At 36.3% G+C, this 24,379-nt stretch overlaps 2 protein-coding genes across 3 annotated transcripts; one reads left to right on the top strand and one right to left on the bottom strand.

The window, feature by feature from the left end:
* The first annotated feature begins 1,426 nt into the window (after nt 1-1,426).
* Nucleotides 1,427-10,185, top strand: LOC148874723 (ER lumen protein-retaining receptor). 2 transcript variants are annotated; one of them, XM_088963625.1, is made up of 7 exons: nt 1,427-1,984; nt 5,776-6,041; nt 6,232-6,347; nt 9,031-9,104; nt 9,649-9,712; nt 9,804-9,861; nt 9,939-10,185. In XM_088963625.1, exons 1-6 carry the CDS (start codon nt 1,894-1,896, stop codon nt 9,838-9,840), a joined length of 648 nt encoding a protein of 215 aa, XP_088819751.1. In that variant the 5' UTR covers nt 1,427-1,893; the 3' UTR covers nt 9,841-9,861; nt 9,939-10,185. The 2 variants fall into 2 exon arrangements, with proteins under 2 accessions (XP_088819751.1, XP_088819752.1); XM_088963626.1 differs by having other exon boundaries at nt 1,479-1,984; nt 9,804-9,850.
* A 4,157-nt stretch (nt 10,186-14,342) lies between these two features.
* On the bottom strand, nt 14,343-22,020 carry LOC148874722 (small ubiquitin-related modifier 1-like). Its single transcript, XM_088963624.1, has 3 exons — nt 21,890-22,020; nt 16,063-16,212; nt 14,343-14,667 (listed from the first exon to the last, which is right to left on the bottom strand). The coding sequence occupies exons 1-3, from the start codon at nt 21,968-21,970 to the stop codon at nt 14,596-14,598; spliced, it is 303 nt and encodes a 100-aa protein (XP_088819750.1). The 5' UTR covers nt 21,971-22,020; the 3' UTR covers nt 14,343-14,595.
* Nucleotides 22,021-24,379: the final 2,359 nt, after the last annotated feature.

Genomic DNA, 24,379 nt, shown 5'->3' with positions numbered 1-24,379 from the left:
CCCCAGCTTGTCTAGCACCCCTTGTTTTTATCAAAAAGAAAAAAAAAAGTTTGCTTTTCAGTTGCCAACTATGTCAAATTTTCAAGCATTATAATTAAATATGGAAATTCTATTTCAATTATTAATTCTATTATTTTCTATAGTCCTATCTAGGCAGGCATAAAGTATTTGGTTTATATTAAGCTAGGGTATGGGGTTTGGGCCATCCCCCAATGTAGGCGCAGACAAGATTCGATCCCAAGTCTCTACTACGATCAACTAGTTGGTTGGCACCTTGCTATATGCCATTATTATACGTGCTAAAATCAACCCAAGTTCATTTTTACTTGTCCCATGGTCACCCCTAATCCAGTAAAGCTAAGGACTCTTAACTTTGAGCCAGGTTTCACCCTAGCCCAACCCAACCCACACCCAATGTGTGCTCCACTGAGTTGTGGTTCAGTGGTTAGTGTGACCGATTCAACTCAATTTGTGAAATAAAATTTTTGGATTTTTTAATTTATTGTTTATTTTATATTTTGTTAAGTATTTGGTTGATTTTTTATTTTTTCAAAAAAAAATGTTATTTAATTTTTAAAAAAAAAGTGAAAAAAAAACAAAAAAAAAAAAGATATAGGCTCATGGCCTGGTATAGCCCGACACAGCATAGACTCACTTGGGTTTGGGTCGTGAGCCATGCTAGGCTTCCCTTTCGATGGATTCTAAGCCAAGCAGCCACAGCCCACCCAGGCCCACGTGTTGGCACGGTATGGCCCACTTCACTGCGAGCAACCCACAAAAGTGGGCCTTGCCAGCTAACATTCTGTTCATAGGCGGGGCCAAGCTTAGTCCGGGTCAAACTTTACCTCATTATAAACAAAAAATGACTAAGCCCAAGCACGAGTCTAGCCCAACCATCGAACCTTAATCTTGAGCCCAAGCCCAACCCTATGTAAAGCCCAAAGCCTAATTTGGAAAGATATTTTATATTATATTAATTATATATTATATAATATTCCATACATTATGATATATATAATACTTTTTCACTACTAAATTATTATTATATAATATATATCATATATTATTTTTTATTATATATAATATTATCGGGCTGGGCTTATTTGGAAAAGCCCAAGCCCAACCCTATGTAAAGCCCAAAGCCTAATTTGGAAAGATATTTTATATTATATTAATTATATATTATATAATATTCCATACATTATGATATATATAATACTTTTTCACTACTAAATTATTATTATATAATATATATCATATATTATTTTTTATTATATATAATATTATCGGGCTGGGCTTATTTGGAAAAGCCCAAACCCGGCCAAAAAATAATCGGGCCAATGTTTAGAACCCGAGCCCGAGCCTGAGCCTGCGGCTTAAAACTTTGTCCTTTCTTCAAACCCGATACAGAACAGACCACCCCATCGGGCTACCCGGGTTGTGAGACGAATTCCCTTTTCTTGCCGACGATGTGATTCGAACCAAAGGCCTCCTGCTGCTCTGTTGAATCTTCTTTGGTCCTAAACTTCTCATAATTCCAATATTCCATAAACCTACGCTTACACAAATTACAGAGACAACAAGCGAAACGTGTGGTGTCAACATTTCACCATCTCATTCATCTCCTCCCTCTCTCTCTCTCTCTCTCTCTAGCTCGTGACTGTAATCCCATCCGACGTCACCAGAAATTCCGTTACAGCAGAGACCTCACTTCGTCCTCTGGTTGGTTCCCTTTCGCTCGCTACCTCATTTTCTTCTCGAAACAAGAAAGAGAGAGGCGAAAAAGGATAAGAAGAAGAAGGAAAGAGGACGGGGAGTTGAGTCTCTGAATCGGATCGATCGGGGATTTACACACATTTCTGATCGATCTGTGTTCTGTTGGGTCGAGCCAAGATGAATATATTCAGATTAGCAGGGGATATGACCCATCTCGCCAGCGTCCTCGTCTTGCTCCTCAAGATCCACACCATTAAGTCCTGCGCAGGTACTTCTCTATCTCCCTCTCTTTGTGTATTCATGAATTTCCTTCATTTTTCCTCAATTGTAACATTTTTATGATTAATGGCTTTCAACCCCTGAAGCAACATGGAATTTCTGGTCTTCGGTTAATTTTTTTGCAAGGCAGTGGAATGTTCAAGGCATTTTCATTCTATTGTTTGCTTTGGATCTGTTAACGCGAAATGTAGGGTTTCATATATTCTGTATAATTGATATGGATCTCATCAGAACTTGAAAGTTTCAATATTTCTGCCTGATGGGCCTGTGATCCTGGTGTTGTAAGATAGTCTGGTTAGAGCGAGTTAACGGGTTACTACTTGTTAGAGAGATCGGGTTCCATTTTAGGAATAGGAATGAGCCTATATTATCATTTCGATATCATTCATAGATTTAGATCTAGTAGAAGCTCCATCTGAAAAAATGGATGTGGGAAAGTAAACTCAGTCCAGGAGGCAAGAAGTTCGGGAAAATTGCACTTACGTTTTTATTCACCAATTTATTCTTTTTTCTTGGGAGGTCATTTGTGGTTGAGGTCAAGTGTCGAAATGATTGGAGATTTTTCGGGATAAATGCTGCAAACAGGAACCGCTTCATGAGTTTGAAAACTGCTAACTTCCAAAACGACACCCAATAAAGAATGCAAAAATGAAGACAACGTTTTGTTATTCCAGGCCAAGTATTTACAGGGAAAAAAATGTGAAAACTTGATCTTTTCTCCAATTCTCCCCACCACTGTTGCATGGACTCTCTTAAATGTGTCCATTTCGTATATGTGTGGTGCTCTGACACTCCATGGATTCTTATATAACACATCTATGAGACATTTCTCTTTTTCTCTTTATTCAACATGAATGAACAGTTAACGTATATACTAAATGCCAGTTGCCCTAAAAAATGTTATTAAGTAACAATTGATAGTCATTTAGACCTTCATGTTAAAATTCAACAAACATAGACATTTCTATGAGTCTTTGTTTATTTGTCTTGCCAGGTTAGGATCCCAAACTGACATCAGAGTCTGATTCTGGATTCCCATGTCTGTGTTCATGTAATACTGTTTCCCACACCAGGAGACCATACTTATGAAGCATATATTAGAAATAAAACTATGACTCTGAACAAGCCAAAGCTGATATTTCCTACATTAAGAATGCTGCTAAAAAGTTTTAAGAGCTAAATTTCATGCAAAACTCCCTAGCAAAACACACACAAAAAAAAGAAATAAAGAAAAAGGTCCCATGCAAAATAAATCCAAATTGTCCATTCTAAAATGATTCAAGAAAACTAGAAATACATGTGTGCCATAGAAAATTCCATCCAATATGCCGAACAAACAATTTTCTCTGGTTCTTCTTGGTTGTTTGGGCAAAGTTTCAAAATTTCTCTCTCGAGACCAACCAACCTTCAATTAGTTCTCCAAATAATAACCTAAGACCATGAAAGTTAAGAATGAATAATATTTCGACCAATTACTGACCAAAAATCCAATAACTCACTCCCTAAAACACAGTAGCGGTATCCCCAATATGAGGTGATATATAAGAAGAGAGAGAGAGAGAGAGAGAGAGAGAGAGAGAGAGAGGAGGAGGAGGAGGAGGAGGTGGTGGTGGTGGGTAAGAAGATCCGCTAATGGTTTGGTGGATGGATTAGCTAAGCAAGGAGTACATGGACATCATTTGTATTGGGCTCAATTATAATATAAAGGGATTCTCTTGTTGTAATAAAATCCTCAAGTGAGAATGTTCCTGGGATATATAGACATCTGCTAGGGGAGATAGTAAGTATAGCAAGGGAACTTAATGCCTCATTCACATGGATCAGGAGAAATGCAAACGGAATGGCTGATTCTCCCTGTCAGTCATTTTTTCCAAATCAATACTTTTCTCCACCAAATTGTCTTTAACAGACATTGCTAAGGCATCCTCTCCTATCTTCATTGTGCCTCCTTAAACTTTCTTACCACCCCCACTGTCCCTACCTGAACCTGTCTCCACCACATCATTCTCTTGAGCTCAGATTGCCGACTTAATAGAAAGCTTGCAACTCAACAGCTGCTGATTGTCCAAATTCTCCTTCTCCCCATATCCCGACTTATCCACAGCTTTTAAACCTTTTCCTCTGCAAATTCTTTTAAATCTATTCATAGGACCTGGCCCAACCAGACCTTCTTTAAGATGTGAGAAAATCTATGTCACGTGAACCAGATACGATCTACTCGAGCCTCTTGACTTCCTACACTTTTCCGTATCTTTAGCACAAACATTCTCCTCAACCTCCACCCTCCTAATACCAATATTGATGCCAATCCATCCCTCAACCATTTCGGAAAACTACTCACAGTTAACTTCACCCCCAAGTTCCCCCAAAAAAGAATCCCCTATCCCAGAATCTGAAGAAGACCAAACCAGACCTTACCTCAGGAATGGGCTCCACTCTATTACCAGGGCCAGCATGATCATTCTGATCCAATTCTTCAGCAGCCACCACACATGAAAGCAAACCTAATCAGCACCTGAAAAATAGGGGCTTTAACTTGGCCAATATTTGCTACATGTGGGAAAAGCAGGAGGAATCAGTTTAACGCTTATTCTTTTCCTGTGCTGGTTTCATCTGGAAATTCTATTCTTCTCTATTTGGTTTGAGAGTCTTTCAGCCAGGATCCCTTGCAGAAATATTCTCCTTGTGGCCAAAGTCCAGAGAAGCAAAAAGGCCAGGCCAGGGTAGTTTGGAGTTGCATTCCCTTTGCTGTGTGCTGGATCATTTGGAAAGAAGAAACAGAAGGTTTTTGAGATCAAATACTGGAACATTAGCTGATCAAAAAATATATATATTGGAACATTAAAAGGCCGGTGGTGGTCATTGGCAAGACAGTGGCAGATTGGGTGCTAATCCTTCCTGAAATTGCACAAGTTAGCAGATCAGATTTGGGGGGATAGATTTTTCGATGTGCCCAAGTTACAAACTTGTAATCCTGATTGTTTTTTCTGTGCTGTACTATATACCTGGTGTTACCTTGACACCTGCTTGGATTTTTTTTTTTTCTTTTCATTAATAAAATTTTCTTTTTACTATAAAAAGTTACTATTTGTAGCATTTACTTTTTATATTAATGACTTATGATTTATAGGTCAAAGCCAGATCTGATAACAAGAACCCCAAGAGGAAAATGATTCAGAATAGGGAGACCAAACTAACAAGTCTAACAAGGGGAGATTGAAGACACCAAGGAAACTATAAAAAATAAAAAACAAAATCTGAATGAAAACTAACCAAGAACAATATCAAAATGAAGAATAAACACCAAAGGAGCCTCATAGTGCAGATATGATCCAAATCAACTTCAGATTAGATGTTTGGTTTAACAGCAGTTCTTCCATGGTGTGTGCACTGACCTTGCTTGGTAAGAAAATCAATTTCTTATGTTTTGCATCACATTCTGGAAAGTGCCATTTTCATCAGAAATACTTGAAACTGTTCTGCTTCTATCAGAGGTGATAATTTTAGGGTAGCTTTGAAGCATGTAAGCTTTTTCAATAGTTTTTTTTTTTTCCTATCAAAAGGGTTCTTCTTCATTTTCATTTTCTTATATATATATATATATATATATATATATATATATAGTTCTCTTGCTTTTCAAATCAATGTTGGTCATTGTTTTTATTTATGTTATGATTTATGTGTATCTTACATTTCCATGTCTCAAGTTATATATGCTCGTAACAAGCAGTTCTTATATCATATATATGTCTAACCAATAATTTATAAAATCATATGCAGGCATTTCTTTGAAGACTCAAGAACTCTATGCTATTGTTTTTACCACTCGGTACTTGGATATCTTTACTGATTTTATCTCACTCTATAATACTATCATGAAGTTAATCTTCTTGGGGAGCTCCTTTTCAATTGTCTGGTACATTAGGCAACACAAGATTGTTCGTAGGTCCTATGATAGAGAACAAGACACTTTTCGCCACTTTTTCCTTGTACTGCCCTGCCTACTTTTGGCCCTATTTATTAATGAGAAGTTTTCCTTAATGGAGGTAATCACATGCCTTTACTTTTTGGATACTAATGTCTACAGTCTATTCTTAATCCCTATTCATAATTTTCTTAAGTTACCATTCATTTTAATTTTATGATACTCTTACATCTTGGTGATTGTACAAACTTGTGTTTCTGTTGCTTTGACTGGTGGATTGTCTTTCTTACTTTTCCATAACAATGGGGCAGGTAATGTGGACATTTTCCTTATATTTGGAAGCTGTTGCCATACTTCCTCAGCTGGTATTGTTGCAAAGGACTAGGAACATCGACAACCTGACAGGGCAATATGTTTTCCTTCTTGGGTAAATCATCTTAAGTTGTTTTGTCAGCTCAACACAATATTGTAAAATCTAATTATCTGATGTTCTTATACTGCTTTCTGTAGATTTTTTTTAAGATCCATATAAAAAGAAATTGTCAAAAGAGGTCTGTTGAGTTATTTTCTGGTATGTTCTTCACATAGTTCACGATATCATGGGCTTCTAATTGGAACATATTGTCAAATTAAACTAAGCTAATGTTATATTTTGAAACTTTTGGTTTTCTCACCATGTCATGGACTAATATTCAAATAACACATGCCCTTCTTGTTGCTTCTTTTTTTCCTTTTCTTTTTAATACACATTTATACAACAATTGAAAATGGTAAATTTAGTTACCTTTAGGTATGTTCCCCATGCGCATGATATCATGGATTTCTGATTGGGGAAACATGGAAAAGGCAATTGCCCAATGTTGGCCCTAGCTATCTGTGGTCTTGGTGATTTGGGAAACATCATTTTTCACCTAAACAACTTTCTGGTGAAGATAGTACCACAGTGTGCCAACAAAACCATTTTCTAGGGAATACATTTGCATATCTATTCTGTTCTGCCATCTTTGTCATCATCGTCATCCATGCCTTATCCCAAGTCCCAACATTATGGGGTTGGCTACATGAATCCTGTTTCGCCAATCCATTCTATATAAAGCCATATCCACTGTTAAATTATTAGTGCTTAAATCATTTTTTGCTACTTCTACCCATGTTTTATTGATTTACCCCTAGCTCTTCTAGCCCCTTCCACTGTTCTGCCATCTTTGTCTGTGTGAAAAATCAGCATCTTGACTCTTGACAAGGAAAAAACCTTCATCAGAGACAAAACTGTGTCATCACATACATGTTGAAAGTAGTAATATAAGTAAAATTGGACGAGCCTATTTTATTTTTTATAGGTCTTTTGTTACTGCTGGCTCATTATGAGGCCCATGATCTGATTTTCCCTTCCCATGTTCTTCTCTCTGCTATTTTCTTCTTTTAACACCAGATTTTATTTATTCGTCAATTGATTGTTAGGAATTATTTGACAAGAATATAGAATGAATTAAAATTTTAAAGTGTGGAGATGTTTAGAACTGACAATTTTCGAAATCAGATATTGTCAGTGATGTTCCATCAACTTGCTCATTCCAAATATCAAGAATGTGTTCTAGATTATGTGCTTATGGCTTAGTTTGGAAGGAGTACAAATACAAATATGAACAATACAAATATATACAAAATACTAGATTTTGCACTCTACATATTTGTATTTGTACTCCTTCCAAACTAAGTGTATGCTACAAATGGAACTTACTGGAACAATGGCACAGAATAGTCTTTATCTGGTTTTAGCCTTCCAAGATTTTTTTTTTTCTCTTGCAAGACCAACCACAAAAGATGAAAGCCTTCCAAAACAGTTAAAGTTTAACCCTGTTGAGTTGCCGCCTCTTTTCTCTCTCCAGCCTTCAGATATCAACATCTCTCTTAGAGACTGGTATTGGAAAAACACTCAGGGAATAATCTCTGTTTTCTTGACCTTTGTTTCCTGTTATGAATCGGAACTAACAAGCCAGAAAGAAGAAAAGATGTTCAACATGAAAATTAGAGACTTTTTTTTTATAGGTAACAGAAAGTTATCATCAAATAGACAATAATATACAGAAAGTGATGCAACCAGGGAGTGAGTACCCCTTAGAGCATGTGTAACAAACTAACAATTAAGTCCTATTGCAATCATTCCCTGCCCAACCCTTACTGCAGTATCAGGTTAACATTTTTTTCCTTAAAACAGCTGAGCCCAAAAAACTGTTCCCTTACAACCCATTGCCTTGCTAGAGAGTCTGCCATCCCATCAGAGACTTTGATCTTAAAACAGGTTTCTAATAGGCTTCGATAGATGTGTTTTCCTCTCAACCGTCATCTTTAATCAAGATACTGGCATGCATAGTATATATTATATAACCTTTTCTGTAATTGGAAGCTTACTCATAATTCTTATCTATTAGTACCGTATTGCTTGTTCTTGGTGCAATGGTAAAATCTCAGGCTAACAAGTGTGAGAACATGGTTTTGAGTCTAACAATGGCATTTTGTACAAAAAAAGAAGTTAAGTATTAGGTCCGTATCCAGTCTAGCCCCCCCAAGACCCTGGATAGTTAGGACCAATATTGTGTGTCCCTTTTTTATTTAGTAATTTATCCAACATCATCATTGGATAGTCTAGGCTTTCCTGCATTTTTAGGTTCCAGTCAGCCACATTTTGACTTCAGTTTTAGATATATGCAATAAAACTTGATCTTGATCAATGCAATCTGTTTGATCCATTCTCCCCTACTAGATGATCTTGCAAACAGGTAGTTGATATCAATAAACAATTAACTCCTTTGTTTCTTTTAAAACGTCAAATTGCACACATGAAGCCTTTTCAAATTCAACATGGCATATAAAAGTGGGAAATGGAAGTTTGCCTTGAAACTTTGGGTTTACTTGTGTCTTTGAGTAGTGTCATGCCAATTAAAAATAAAGTCCTCTTGCCAGGAAATTGCGTTGTTGTCAACCTTTATCTTGCACCTCTTTCCTGCAGTATGTGATAATACATACTTGTGCATTCACATTCATCTAGTTCTATCACTCTTTTCCTTGTTACATAGACTCTCCACTTAATAATTTGTGTTCTTATGCAGTGCATACCGGGCATTGTATATTCTCAATTGGATATATCGCTACTTTACTGAACCACACTATGTACACTGGATAAGTAGGACTCTCTCTCTCTCTCTCTCTCTCTCTCTCTCTCTCTCTCTCTTTTCTGCTTGTGTTTGTGTATATGTGCATATGCTTTCGATACATTTCAGTAGATGCCTGAGGTACATCAAACCAATGCACCAACCAAACTGCTACACTTCAAATCGTGTGCCATTCCAAGTGAAGCAGAGATGCTTGTATGGGACTGTAAGGAAATGATAATATATCCTTTCAGCTGAGTGCCTTTCTCGGTACTGTTTTGTAATTTTTCAGCCACTGTCATCATTGAGGCCCATCAATCATGTCAGAAAACTTTGAATACCTGCTTATGGATCAAAATCAATTTCCTCATAATTTTCTAGCTGTCAAAGGGAAAGCTCTTGAGTGGATTATACCTGACTAATGCCACTGTTTTTGCATTGGTCCATTGAGGGAGTAACTCAGTACCTGGGAAGATTAGAAATCAGAAGTGCATATCGCATGTCAAGTCATTTATTTATTTTTATTTTTTATTTATTTTTCTGCATTCCTACTTTTTGGCTACTCTACTGTCACAGCTTGGATATCTGGGCTTGTTCAAACATTATTGTACGCAGATTTCTTCTATTATTACTTCCAAAGGTAATAACCCCATTCTACTCGGCATTGTATTTAGTGTACACTAATGCTTGCATAGGGATGTAAATTATACTCTTAATTTTGTGATTTGCAGCTGGAAGAACAATGAAAAGCTCCATTTACCAGCATGAGTTCTTGAAGGTCCAGTGCAGGTTCTATGCATTTGTATTTGTTTTGGTCAGGTGCTCGAGTCTTTTCATTTCTTTTATCCTCCTTTTTGCCCATGTAGGTGCTTTGTTGGATTGTCAAGCAAAAGGCAAGTTTTTTCAATTTTCTATTGCAAGGAGGATTGACGATTTTTACAGCTAGTGTGTCATATTATTGCTAACATGGAAAAAGCATGTAGTCTCTAGAGTGCAACATGTTTTATGTAAAAACCAGGGATCACAGTGCATATTCTTTTCTGGATTTCCATCTTGGACAAATATTTTTTATATCACAAATCAGCCTACAGCATAATCTTTGATGTACTCAAATTCTTCTGTTTTCAATTGTCTCTCATTCAAGTGATATTTATTAAGAAAATGGAAGCACAAGCTGGTGCAGGCAGTTGATGGGTTTACCCTTAATTGAGGGAATTCAGATAAGCTCCCCCGTATTCTAATCAGCCTCGACTAAAGTATCCTAGTTGTTTCACCACTCAAAACAGCTACTGCTACCACTTCGTAATAACTGATCACTAAGAATGTATTTGCACTGGCACATAATTTGGTGATCCAATTACAATGCTTTTTTGTTGATTTCTGGTTTCTACTGGGAACCAACAGATCAAAAAGTGATTGTTATTCTCTTTTCTCTTATCGATCAAACACGATTATGGTTGATCTCTGTAAAATCATCAAAATTTGCCCACCGCAAATTTACTTCATTTTTTACACTTTTTCACAATAATTTAAAAGGTAGGCCATGAAATAAACAGGTTAAAACTTTTGATTGGGCAACCTCGTAGGGACCGACACATCTGGGGATTGAATGATAGAAGGTGAAATGAATTAAAACATATTTAAAAGCAAAATCTTTTGCACGTATGGAACCACATTCATCAACAAATGCAATTATCTTGCATCCATCAACAAATTCCTCTAAATGGGATCTTGTAGCTACACAGTTTTCACCCAAGACTCAGTTTGGAAGGAGTACGAATACAAATGTATAGTTATGTACTGCACAAATATATACAAAATAATACAAATTACAAAATACAAGGTTTTGCATTCTACAAATTTGTATTTATACTCCTTTGGAAAGATTGTAAATGCTGGTTTGGTGTATAACTGTATATATGTTTTCTGGTTCAATTTTGCTGGGCTTTGATAAGAATGCATTTATGTAAACTGACAGTTTTTAAAAATTTGAAGGCATATTTGCATCCAAAATGAGAGCAAAATGAATGCAAACTTTGCACTTAAAGTTGGCCAATATTTAAAAAAAAAATCGAATCTAGGAACTTCTGTTTGCACCCATTACAACTAAAATTTGTTTGTTGAGGAAGAGAATAAATTTATCTGCCAAATTAAACCAACTTTACATTTGCATGGTATATTTGTATTTGCACTCTATTTACTCTTCTTAAATGAAGCCCTAAGGAGGGGCATCACAAATCATAATGAATAAATGTTTAGATCATTATTCACAAATCTGAAGGTTAATCTCAATAAAAGTGTAGTAGCTGGGGTAAATATGGGGTAGGAGGAGTTGGAGCTGTGGGCAAGGGAACTCAGATGTGTGTCCAGTGATTAGCCTATGAAGTACTTAGGACTCCCTTTAGGTGCAAACCCTAGGTCTGTGACCTTCTAGAGCCCGGTAGTAGAGAGATTTGAGAAGAAGTTAACGGCTTGAAAGAGGAACTATATTTCTTTGGGAGGTAGGATAACTTTAATCAAATCCACCTTAGCTAACACTTTATTCTATTACCTATCAGTGTTTAGAGTACCTCAGGTGATTGTTAAGAAGTTGGAGAAAATTATGCGGGTTTTCTTGTGGGAACCAAGAGAAACAAAGAAGGATCACCTAATCAGATGGGAAATAGTTTGTAGACGGAAGGAGGATGGAGGGCTGGGGTTAGGAAGGTTGAAAGAAAAGAACCAGGCTCTTCTAGGGAAGTGGTTGTGGAGATTTCCGAGAGAATCAGATAGGTTATGGCATAAAGTGATCACTAGTATTCATGGGCTCTCTGTGAACGAGTGGGATGCTGAAACTTCTAGTAGGGCCTCTTGCTTTTCACCATGGAGAGCAATTCAGAAATGCCTTCCATCCTTTCTCAATTACATCAGATTCGATTTTAATTCAGGTAACAAGATCAAGTTCTGGGAGGATCTCTAGGGTAAGCCAATTTCTGAGTTTCTGCTCCCCTCTCCCTCGGCTAACGGGCTTGGGTGAATCTAGGTTTTCGTAGAAATGTGAGGAGCACTGAGTTAGGCGTTCTTTCAAATCTTATACACATTCTTGAAGGGGTTTTCCCAGACTTGAGTAAACAAGATGATAGAATTTGAACTCTACATCCTTCTGGGGTTTTCAATTGTGCTTTTTTCAAATCGTTGTTTGTGCCTTCTCAACCAAATACTCCATTTTCGGTCAAAGAGATTTGGTGTCATCCGATTCCCCCCAAAGTGAGTGCTTTTTGTTGGGAGGTCTTCCATGGTGCAATCAACACTTGTGATATTTTACAAAGGAAGAGACCTGGATGGTGCCTCTCACCTAATTGGTGCTGCTTGTGTGAATCCAATGGTGAATCTGCTCTTCCTGTCCTTTTGCTTGTGGTATTTGGGATTGGTTCTTTTCTCTTTTTGGGTGTAGGTGGAATACTCTGGACAAATTGGATAGGTTGTTCGATAGATACACTTCCAGCTAGCCAAAAAAGGAGGGGAAGACTGATGTGGAGGTGCACAAGAGCGGCAATAATATGAACCCTATGGGAGGAAAGAAATAAGCATATATTTGAGGAAAAGAAAAGAAGCAATGAAGCATTAATTGAAGGGATCATGGCAAAAGTGGCCTTCTGGATAAAGACTTAGGAGTTGTCCTCAGATTTCTCTACTGATGATATATTAAGGAACTGGAGAACAATTGCAACCTCAACTTAAGTTAAGCGGAGGACACTAAAGGAAATGAGAACCCCCAGAGGTAGGTTTCCTGAAATTAAATTTTGATGGAAGTAGTTTTGGGAACCCAGGGCCCTCTGGAATTGGAGGGGTTCTAAGGAATGAAAGCGGAATGATTTTGGGAATGTACTCAGGTCCCATTGGGGTGTGTGACTCTGTAACAACAGAATTGAAGGCAATACTTTATGGGATGCAGAAATCTTTGGAAATGGGGTTTCGGAAGCTAATAGTTGAAGACGACTCCAAAATAGTAATAAGTTCGTTTAAGCAGGACGAGAAGATTCCTTGGTTTTTCAAAAACAATTTCAAACAATTTAATAGGTTCTCAGGGGATATGCAACTGATATTTCAATGGGCTCCTAGGTCGGCAAATGGCTTAGCTGCAAAGCAAGGGGTAAACAGAACAGAGTGCTTATGGGGCTCAATTGCGAGACTCGTCATCAATTTGTCTATGTTTTCTATTATTGGTAGCCAAGGCTGCCCATGCCTAACCAAGGACAAACTTTCTCAAAGACCCCCAAGTTCCCCAACTATGTTGAAGATCAAAAAGGCAAAAACAAATTTACTTGTTTTCAATAAATAGAAACAAATTCACTCTTAGGGCTTGTTCCTGAGAGGAATCTTATAACTTCAAGAGAAAAATGAGTATTCATTTCCCTCTTCTCTTATTTCTTAAAGAATATTAAGTCTTGTTCATTTGTTACAGTGCAACTTATCTGAATAAATGCACTTACCTATATTCATTTTATTTTCAGGATTCCCAAGTAAATAAAATGACATTTCTACCCACAAAAAATAGCTATTAAAATGAGTAAAATGGTCCCATCATGTTTTGTAAAAATTTCTCTTAACTAGGAAAGTTAATGAACCTAAGAGATGGGTAAATTTTACCTAAGAAAATAAGGATAATTTTAATGTGGAGTCCATCGCTTAATGCAAAAAAAAAAAAAAAAAAAAAAAAAACATAAGAAAGTTGGTCAATGGAAGAAATTTACCCATTGCCAAACTTTCCCATGCATAACTTTTCCAATAATACCCCAAAACACAAAAAAAAAATCTAATATATGAGATTAAAATGAATATTTGACCAATTTTAGAATTCAAAACAACATTATTTGCATTCAAAGTTCAAAAGAAAGAAAAGTTCATTGTTCATCAATACCTACCTCTTATAATAATTGCACATTTGCACTTTCAAATGTCAGACGTCAAAACAATCGAGCAAACCCTTCAAAGGCAGGCTTTTATAATAATTGCACATTTGCACTTTCAAATGTCAAATGTCAATCGAACAAACCCTTCAAAGGCAGGCTTTAGATGAAACTATGATATTTCAACTTTCAATAGTATTAGTTCCAATTTGAACTATGTTCATGAATTCTACAAGAAACTGATCTGCTAGTTACATTAGTATTGCAAACTCATCCACTTTGCACAGATCACATGAACATTTTCCTGCTCCATAAACAACCGTCAATTGTCATTGGCTTTTCTGCTTGACCGAATAAACCATAAAAGCAAGAGAAATTGGGTTTGTGATGAACACAGGCAAAATATGAGCTATAAAATTAAAACACAAAAATAGTTTTAAGTATTATGTTTATATCCAATACTATTCAAATCCAGCAAAAAAAGGACCATCAATGTCCGTAGGACATAACCTGTTTTAAAAGCCGGATGAAGATACCATCATCATTTGATTTCTCAAGCCCAAGATCGGATCAACCATATTTCTTTTCTTTACATTTAAGTCTTAGTACATGGAACAAAAATCAAATGCTTAGCCTAAGGGCCTCCAGAACCACCTCCAGTCTGGTGCAGCATTGCGTCAATTTCATCACCATCCTCCATTTCAAGCTGCAATCCCCCAAGTCAATAAAAACCAATCACTAAATTGCAGACATGATAGCCAAAATTCATGTAAGTATGATCAGCCTATCCAATAATATGGTTTGCACACTCAATAAAAAGCAATAGCAATTAGAGTGACACATTAATGGAAATGGAAGCCATCATCCAATGAGAAACATACATGTACCATTTCCTTGAAAAGTGTGCAATGCAATGATGCAAAAGAATGTCCCAGAACAAGGTAACATGATCAACCAATCCAATGATGTTTGGTGCACATTACCCAAGTAGCTAGAAGGTTCACATTTGAAAAAGCACTGAACAGGCCCACGATAACACCAGAGGACAGGAAAGAGAACAATGTGGGATAATTCTTATTAATGAACATTCAATGTAACTTTAAGGAGACCAAGAACAGAGGTTCCTGGAGTGGGAGTTTCTCCGTTGAGGACTTGGTGCCCAGAAGTGGGAGCAGACATGGTGGATTGTCAAAGTAAAAAAGTGCCAGAGAATGTGCATGCTGTATCCTTTTTATAATTTTTAGTGTATCAAAGGCACCATATGGCATCACCCGTAATTAAATATTTTAGTTATTATGTACTTCAAATATTTTGTTTACTTTCAAAAACTAACTATTCACTATGACATGGACGGGGGAACAAAGTAGGCATTGGGAATAAGGTAGCACACATTTGACATTTGACAATGCACGTTGAGAATGACAATGTGCATGTCTGAGAGGTGGTTTTGAAGGGTTATCAAGCACGCCTGCTCCAGAATAGGGTACTTTAAAACACAGAATAGGGTTCATTAGTTACATAAGACAGTGAGGACTGAAGAGTCATTAGACATACAACTACAAGGAAAGAGGAAATAGTGGACTTGCATAACAAATGAACTGCTGTTCTCAGTAGAACCAACTTTGTCTTTTAGGACAACTCCAGTTACTAAAGTCAATAAAATAGAGCCACTTTTCCTTGAAGTCTGCATGCCTGTCCGCATGTGCATATGTGTGCATGTTGCATGGACACCAACATGGGAATTGAAATCTGATGTTTGTCCAAGTTCACTTGAAAATATGAGAAAATATGGACTCATTGACATCTATGAAAAAGTATATACTATTAAAATAGCTCATATTTTTAAATTCTAAAATTAAATACCTGCAGAAAAAATGTTGCCTTTGCTAGTAGGTAATATTTGATTGAATAATGACATTCATCTTTTATAGTTTGATGTTCATTTATGTCAAATAAGCTAGGAGATAAAAAGGAAATGCTACACAAAGTGCCCTCAAGAATCCATGGCATGTCAGACTATGACACATCCATGTTGGAGACATCATCCATTAAGGAGAGTCCATGCAATACTGGAGAGAGAGAGAGAGAGAGAAAGAGTTACTTCATCTGGCGTCTGCTCTCCACGAAGGCGCCGGCCATCAAACAAGAATGCAATGGAGTTGAGATCAACCGATTGTCGATCACAATATGCATTCATGAGCTTCCGAAGTTGGGTGCTACGTTTAATCCTGAAAAATACTTCATTCCCATCCTAAAAATCAAACAATAACAGCAAAACAGAAAACAATGAGAGCAGCTTAATAGTTGAAGTGTTCAATGCTAAAGGGGGATATAGATTTCAGTATATATAAATAAATACCGGGTAGAAGTACATCCCATTAAAGGTGGTGTTTGGAAAATCTTTTCAGTACGTAGGGGTGTTCAAATTCAGTTGTCAAACTGAAAACCGAACCGAATAAATCAATTCGGTTTGGTTATTTTGGTTTTTATTTCGGTTCGGTTTTAAAATTTTAGAAGTTTTGGTTTTCAGTTTTCAGTTTGGTTTGAGAAAAAAAATCAACCAAATCAAACCAAAAACTGAATTAACCAAAATAAATACAGATATTTATATTCTAATTATAAATATTCATATTAATATTAACATTAGTATTTATATTAATGATAATATATAATACGTATTTTAATTATAAATATTGATATATGTTAATAATAATTATTAATATAAATATAAAATACATTTTGATTTTAACTAACCAAATTAACCAAACCAAACCGAACCGACCGAATGAACACCCCTCTCAATACATATGTCGGTCTGCAGAAAGCTCAAAAGACCAAAAATGGTCTTCTCCGCTTGGTATCATGTAGACCGAAAGACCAAAGACAGTGCACAGAAGACCAAAAAAGCTGAAAATCAGGAAGCCTCAAATGAAACTTTTGGTCTTTCCGTTTTGAATATACCCTTCCCAGCTGTTTTTAACAGAACGGTAGACCATGATACGAACCAAGCATCCTGGACAGTAGATAGACCCTCAGATTTTTTTTCCTAGACAAATGGGCCACAAAATGGGGGTAGTCCTCCCCAAAACCGTCCAACCCTGGTTAAGGCAGGATTCAACCCTATGTCTCCACTAGGACCAGGCTATATAATAGGAGAATGAATCCAAACACAGATAAAAGGGGCAACATCATATACATTGATGAGAACATTGTTTAGAGAATAACAACATATTCAGGGACCTACTTAACAGCTTAAGGCTTTAGGTTGAATGTTCCTTGAGATGGTAGTGTTAGAGAATCAAAACCTATTCATAGACTGTTCAATCTACAAGCTTAAGCTATTAAGTGAGGTTCCTGAATAGGTTTTTATTCTCTAACAAATACAATTACCACTGCTGCAGTAAAGTTTTTTTTTTTTTTGAGTTTGGCAAGATAAAGGTTCCTGGAAAGTGTCCCAGAGACAGTAAATTAAGCAATTAGCTAATTAACTAACCCATTATATTTCATCAGAACAAACTGTTAAGCACCAGTAGACCCCTTTTCTTTATCAATCGGTAACTGGCCATCACAAGAAAATACACAAAAAAATATTTTCTGGACAATAACAGGCATCATTTTTTTATGTCAGTATACAAAAGGGTTCAGCACCACTAGACCCCTTTTGTATGTGCATCAGTGCATATGCATGCGAACATATATTTTGGGAGGAAAATAGGCGGTTAAATCTGCAACTAAGCTAACAATGAAAGCATAAAACAAATGTATGCAAGGCTACGCCATTCAACACGAGTTTGTGTAGTGTCAATTTGATAACCAGAAAATATGCAATCTACATCATGAATGCATTGATGTTCATATAGCATATCTATACATACACTGGTCAAAACAATCCTTAAGGGGCTGAAATTCTTATGCACCTACCATCTGGCCTACAAAGCTTTGTAGAATCCATCTACTTGGAAAAGCCAACATCACATAGTTCATATCCCTTCATTTTGATGCTCAAAACATGTGAAGCAAAGGTCACAGTTGACCATAAATACGGGACAAAAAGGTTTTGTGCACAAAATAGGAATCAATCAAAAGAATATCCTAATAAGATCAGTGTTTTAAAAGCGCAAGGGGCAATTTGCTCCCAGCACACAAGGCAAGGGTGCATGGCCTTTTTGAAGCAAGGCACAAAAATACAAAAAATAAATAAATAAATAAATCCAGAAATTTCACATCTACTTGGAAAAGCCAACATCACATAGTTCATATCCCTTCATTTTGATGCCCAAAACATGTGAAGCAAAGGTCACAGTTGACCATAAATACGGGACAAAAAGGTTTTGTGCACAAAATAGGAATCAATCAAAAGAATATCCTAATAAGATCAGTGTTTTAAAAGCGCAAGGGGCAATTTGCTCCCAGCACACAAGGCAAGGGTGCATGGCCTTTTTGAAGCAAGGCACAAAAATACAAAAAATAAATAAATAAATAAATCCAGAAATTTCACATCTACTTGGAAAAGCCAACATCACATAGTTCATATCCCTTCATTTTGATGCTCAAAACATGTGAAGCAAAGGTCACAGTTGACCATAAATACGGGACAAAAAGGTTTTGTGCACAAAATAGGAATCAATCAAAAGAATATCCTAATAAGATCAGTGTTTTAAAAGCGCAAGGGGCAATTTGCTCCCAGCACACAAGGCAAGGGTGCATGGCCTTTTTGAAGCAAGGCACAAAAATACAAAAAATAAATAAATAAATAAATCCAGAAATTTCAAAAAATGCCAAATTTTCAAAAAAAACGCAAAAAAAATCAAAAGGTATTAAACATAATATTAATAAAAAATATAAACTTAAATTTTAAAATAAATGTTTTAAAAAACTATTATCTAAAATTTAAATACATAAGCACAACATGTAAAGTGCATTCAAACAAAAACTTAAAAATAAAATCAAGCATATAAAACATTTTCAAGCATGTAAAGCTTATGATCTCTTATTTCCTCAATTGCATTACTTCAAATAGCCCATGTGATGTAAAACATCTTGAGTTCTTGATTCTATGAGTCGCCTTTGTACCAAGCCCCTCGAGGCAATCCCAAATAAATCCATGTTAGGGTCTTAAATTCTTAATCCTTAAAAAAAAATGATTTTATACTATTAATTTTCTTTTAAGATTATATTTTACTAGGATGAATGAATGAACAACATTAGAAAAATAGGGGCTTTGGGCTGAGGTGCACACCTCAGCTGTTAGGTTCAAAAAAGAACAGAATGCAAAAATATTAATAAAAAGGAATACACCTCGGCTGAGGCGCAAGGCACACCAGGCACGCACCTTTTGAAAGGTATGTGCCTCGCCTAAGCACCTAGGTGCGCCTGAGGCGCACCTTTTAAATCACTGAATAAGACTACAAGCATGGCTTCAGAGCTAATTAACCATAACAATGTGACAAAAGAAACCTGTAAAGTTCAAGCTGACCATAGGTTTGCAAAAGTAGAAGAGATCAAGGATCTTGTAATAAATGTGAGTGTAGCCTTAGGGGGCATTTGGTATCGCTGAACAGAACCAAATGCTGAAAATATTGCTTTTTCAGCAATCGGTGATCGTTCAGTTGCACCTCCGAACATACCCTCCGAATGCTGAAAACACCTCCAAAAATTTCAGAGGTAACAGACTAAATGTGTTTCCCACCGATGTGTGATGGAGAGCAAATAGGAATATCGGTTCGAGCTTGCGCATGGTCACAACCTAGATGAAGCATCTTGAATAGGGGACGTGGCGGCTCTGTTTCTGCAATAGGATGCACAAGGGGCGGCAACCTGAAGAAAGGTGGTGCCAAAAGCCCAAAAACATTGAGCTGTTAACCTGCTCACTGGCAATAGAGGAGGAGAAAGAGGGCACTGGGCACAGCCGTGCTCACTAAAAACAGAGAAGGAGAGAGAGGACACGGTCATGAAAAAATGAAAGAATAAGAAGAAAGGTGGAGAAAGAGATAGAAAGAGAGGGTACCAGCAACAGTGTTCAAATGTCTGTTCACTGGCAACAGAGGAGAGAGAGGGATCAAACGTGAAGAAGAAAGGGAGAGAGAGAGAGAGATTGGGCAGAAGCATGGAATACTTACCATCACAGATCGCTGTTCAGTCATGGTGCGAGAGGTTGAAGACAACCTCTAATTTGTTTAGTTTTATTTTTTATAATATTAATATTATTAACATTTTATAAATATTATTTAATAATATTATTATTTTGATAATTTTAATCTTATAATTAAATTGTGAATCTTATTTATTATTTTTAATTTTCTAATTTTAGTATTTCTTAATATTTAACATTTTTATTATTTTATAATTTAATAATATATAAAATTTTAATAATTTTTGTCATTGTTATTTAATAATTTAAGTGAGAATTTGAGGGGTAAATTTGTAAAATGCACATTTTTCAGATGTTAGATCATTCAAATTGTCGAATATCTTAGTCACATTCAGATATCTACAAAAGTAGAAGAGCAAATTTTCTTCAGAATGCTTTCAAAGCTTTTTTGGAGATTTTTCCACTTTTCAGACTTCAGAGTTCAGATTTACCAAACGCCACCTTAGAACTCAAATGAAAAAAATGGAAGCACAGCAGAAAGCAGTAGATTTCTGTCATACCGCCCAATGATATCTTTACCTAAGACCACTAATATTAAGTAGACTTTGGTCTATGATGCAGTAAAGGGTTATGAAACCTATTGTTCGTCATCTTTAATAAATAAAGAAATAACGAACTTTCAATTTCGATTTTGATATTATCCAGTTAGCAGTGGGAAGTTTTGCAACTATCCTACCAAAGCATGCTATAAATAGAAAGGTAGCCACCATCTATAAGATATGCATAATGGAAATCTCAAGTGAGAGAATGGCCGGGGCCATCCTGCATCCTTAATAATAGAATGACAATTTTCTAACTAGAAACCATCAACAACAATAGGCTAGGAAAACGAATTATGTAAACAGAAAAGAGAAATAATTACTAAAAAGCAGGACCAGCACAAAAAAAAATGAAAATTAAAAAAAATAACAGTGGAGAAAGGATGGTTGATATCTTCAGAAATTTGAAACTAAGCCAACATGCCTAACAAATTTGAATCAATAATCAAGTAGTCATACTCTTATGAAAAAAAAAACTAATACTCTTAGAAAGGTAACCCTTCTTACTCCTTGTAAGAAAACCAAATACTCTTAGAAAGGTAACCCTTGTTTACTATATGAAAACATGCCTTCCCTTCAATGAACATTCCTTTGATATTGAATATTTCCTTTCAACGCATCCAAAATCAATAACTAAAAACTATGAAATTGTATGGAGTCCATAATCCACACTGTAACTCCAAACCCAACTAGAAAAACAGCCAGACCCAAATAGGAAGGTGGAACAGCAATGCATTGATAGGGCACGTATATGATAAGTTGCTAACTAGAGCTAGCACCCACCGCCAAGTGCTAGGAGCCAAGGACACCAAGGTATCATACGATACAAACATGCAAATATACAGATTTCTTCCTCCAGTCACTGAGCAAGAACAACAGCAAGGTTTAATGTTTCAGAGGCAATGCAAACTCCAAACCGAGAACCACTAATTAATTCCTCGCTTCCCTCCAAACCCCAATCACAACTTCAACGTTAAAAACCTAAACAAAGAAAACATCATACACGTTTCAACATGAAAACTGATCCAACCATAAACATTGATCTACACGAACATACAACCAAACAATCAATTATCAAATCAACCGACCCAGAAACAATAATCAGCAATTATGATAAAGGGTACCCAAAATACAAGAAAAAAATAAAAATAAAAGCTTATATAATAACAACAAATTATTTTTAAAACCCTAACAAAAATGGGGAAAAAACAACTGAAGAATGAGAGAGTATTCTTCACCTGGCCCTTGACCTTGAGATTGATGTGGGCCGACTGGTCCGTCGGCTTCTTATCCTCGTCCTGAGATGGGGCTGCAGACATTTTCGGACCAGAAAAGTAGGGTTTTTGCTTCTGCAAGTCGAACAGTAGACAAGGGGAAGAAGATCCACGAGTCTTTAAATAATGAAACCCTCCTCGTTGTATACGTCAACCAACCCAAGTAAAACCCTTAATTAAAATAGGATTTCGAATCCGGGAATCGGAAGGAAAATGGCAGGATCAGGAATACTTGATTCGCCAGAAAAGCTGTTTGGTTTTCATTTCCATGGTGGAAGCCAAAAAGGACGGCTGTAATTGGTTAGTTTGGAATCTGACGGCTGGGAATTTTGAAACGGTGGGTATTTGTGGATGGAATAGGCTTAGAAGTCATTTTCATGCTTTTTCTTTTGACTTTCTACGACTTGTATAGTTGTACTTTTGAAAGCAATTCTACCTTGTGGAGTTATGAAAAGACAAAAAAACCCCACTTTTTTTTTCATTTCAGTTAAAAGTGCAACATGGGCCTTGTTGGATCCGGCTGATGTCACCCAACCCAATCCAGCTCAATCCTCAACCAGGTGAACTTTAACCTGGCCTAACTAAAACCAATTTGAATACCAAATAAATTAATAAAACTAAGTTGGGTTGAACTTGATTTCTGACCACCTGGTTTTTTAAAAACCCTAACCCAAACGAGCCCAATTTTGGGTTGAGTCAGTTGGGTTTCCAATGGGGCCACACCTTGTTGCACCCAACAGATTTTTGTGATAACAAAGATTGGTTTCTTTGTCTTTTCACCATTGGGAATGTGCCCTAATCACTTCCTTCTTGGAGAGTGATTTTGATTTCTTAAAAAGTGTTTTGAATTTTTATTTGCTTTTTAAGGGTTGGATTCTTCCTCATCCACATAGAGTATGGGTCTTTGTTTACTACAAACCATAAGAATGGATCTCCTATCCAAATAGCATCGCATGTGCAAGTGGGGGGCATGGTATTCTTTGAATGAATATGACAATTAATAACTTCCTCTAAGGCTCTAACTACGCCTACCCCTTTTAATATTATATTATTATATAAATATACACGTAAATATATATATATATACATATATATCATACATACATACATATACATATATACCGGCATATGATACAAAAGCACAATGCACAATTGGCTATGTAACTCAATCATAAATTAACACATCAACAATTCATGCAGTTATTAGATGTATCTGCAACTTATGTGTTTATTCATGATTGGGTTACATAGCTTGTTGTACATGTCTGGCTTGAGTTGAGATCTGCTCCCCACAAAATACACTCCAATATGCTTCTAATATGATCTGACATCACACAACTCACTATGAGAATGGGACCCATCATGTATGAGACATGCAATCTGATCATGTTGGAAAATATTTTGTGGGCATTAAATTTGGACTCTTGTGCATATTCTTAGCAAATCCATAGCTATGTTTGGTTTGATAGAAATAAGAGAGAAACCAAAAATTGAGAGAAAATTGTTAACAAATTTTGTAGATCAAAAACATAAATAGAAAGGCCATGTTTCATACTTGTTTGTTCTCATTGATGAGATCATACTTTTGAAACGGCAATCATGTTTGAGTTGTGGGGCTATATAGATCATGGTGTAAGCTGCATAGGTAGCGCCTTGTTGAGTAGCATATCCAAAATAGACTCCTACCTGTATTGGAAAATGGGATGCTCACTTTAAGGCTATGTTTGGTTTGAAGGAAAAGGTAGGGAAAGGAAGAAAAAGGTTTCCCTACCTTTCCCTGCATTTTCCTTCAAATCAAACATAGCCTAAATGGAATTTGGATCTGCTAAACTGCTCCTCACAGCCACATCCCATTATGTATTGGGAACATCTCCCCACAAATAATAAATACAAGTATGGGGGATGTTCCCCATGTGCGGCTAGGACATGCTGCGAGGTCAATGTGAGGAGCACTCTTGAAATGGCACAATGTTCTATATGTATGATGCATTTGAAAGGAGTACAGCTATTGCTAAATGTGATTTGTAAACCATACAAAACAAATTTGTGTCCTTAGCATTGCTCATATAAGGCTATGTTTGGTTTGAAGGAAAAGGTAGGGAAAGGAAGGGAAAGACAGGGAAACCAATACAAGATTTGTAAATGTTTCCCTACCTTTCCCTATATTTTCCTTCAAACCAAACAAAACCTAAAAGAAAAGAAGTAAGAAAAGTCCATAAATGAAAGTTCATTGCCATGGTAATCAACTACTTTTGCTGACCTGTAAGTGTATGTGCTATGCATATGTGCAAGTTAGTATTAACCATGTATGGTATATGATATTTGGCTTGAAGTTTTTACAACTTGCATAGAACCCAAGGTATCCATTTTATATAGTATAGATAAATGTTGATTAATTTGTTGAATGAATGGGATATAAATTCCCCCAAATTTTGGTCTTACTGCATAGTAATA

The sequence above is a fragment of the Nelumbo lutea genome, chromosome 1 (assembly GCF_056320005.1).
Source record: "Nelumbo lutea isolate HS-2025 chromosome 1, American lotus-T2T, whole genome shotgun sequence".
In the NCBI taxonomy this organism is placed as follows: Eukaryota; Viridiplantae; Streptophyta; class Magnoliopsida; order Proteales; family Nelumbonaceae; genus Nelumbo; species Nelumbo lutea.
The sequence above is the reverse complement of the archived record's forward strand: the minus strand, read 5'-3'. Positions and strand labels throughout refer to the sequence as shown.

Coding starts and splice junctions, on each gene's coding strand:
- LOC148874723 (XM_088963625.1), top strand. CDS start 1,894: ATGAATATATTCAGATTAGCAGGGGATATGACCCATCTCGCCAGCGTC. Junction 1,985..5,775: donor CACCATTAAGTCCTGCGCAG/GTACTTCTCTAT, acceptor AATCATATGCAG/GCATTTCTTTGAAGACTCAA. Junction 6,042..6,231: donor AGAAGTTTTCCTTAATGGAG/GTAATCACATGC, acceptor ACAATGGGGCAG/GTAATGTGGACATTTTCCTT.
- LOC148874722 (XM_088963624.1), bottom strand. CDS start 21,970: ATGTCTGCAGCCCCATCTCAGGACGAGGATAAGAAGCCGACGGACCAG. Junction 16,213..21,889: donor ATCTCAAGGTCAAGGGCCAG/GTGAAGAATACT, acceptor TTTGATTTTTAG/GATGGGAATGAAGTATTTTT. Junction 14,668..16,062: donor GAGAGCAGACGCCAGATGAA/GTAACTCTTTCT, acceptor GGGGGATTGCAG/CTTGAAATGGAGGATGGTGA.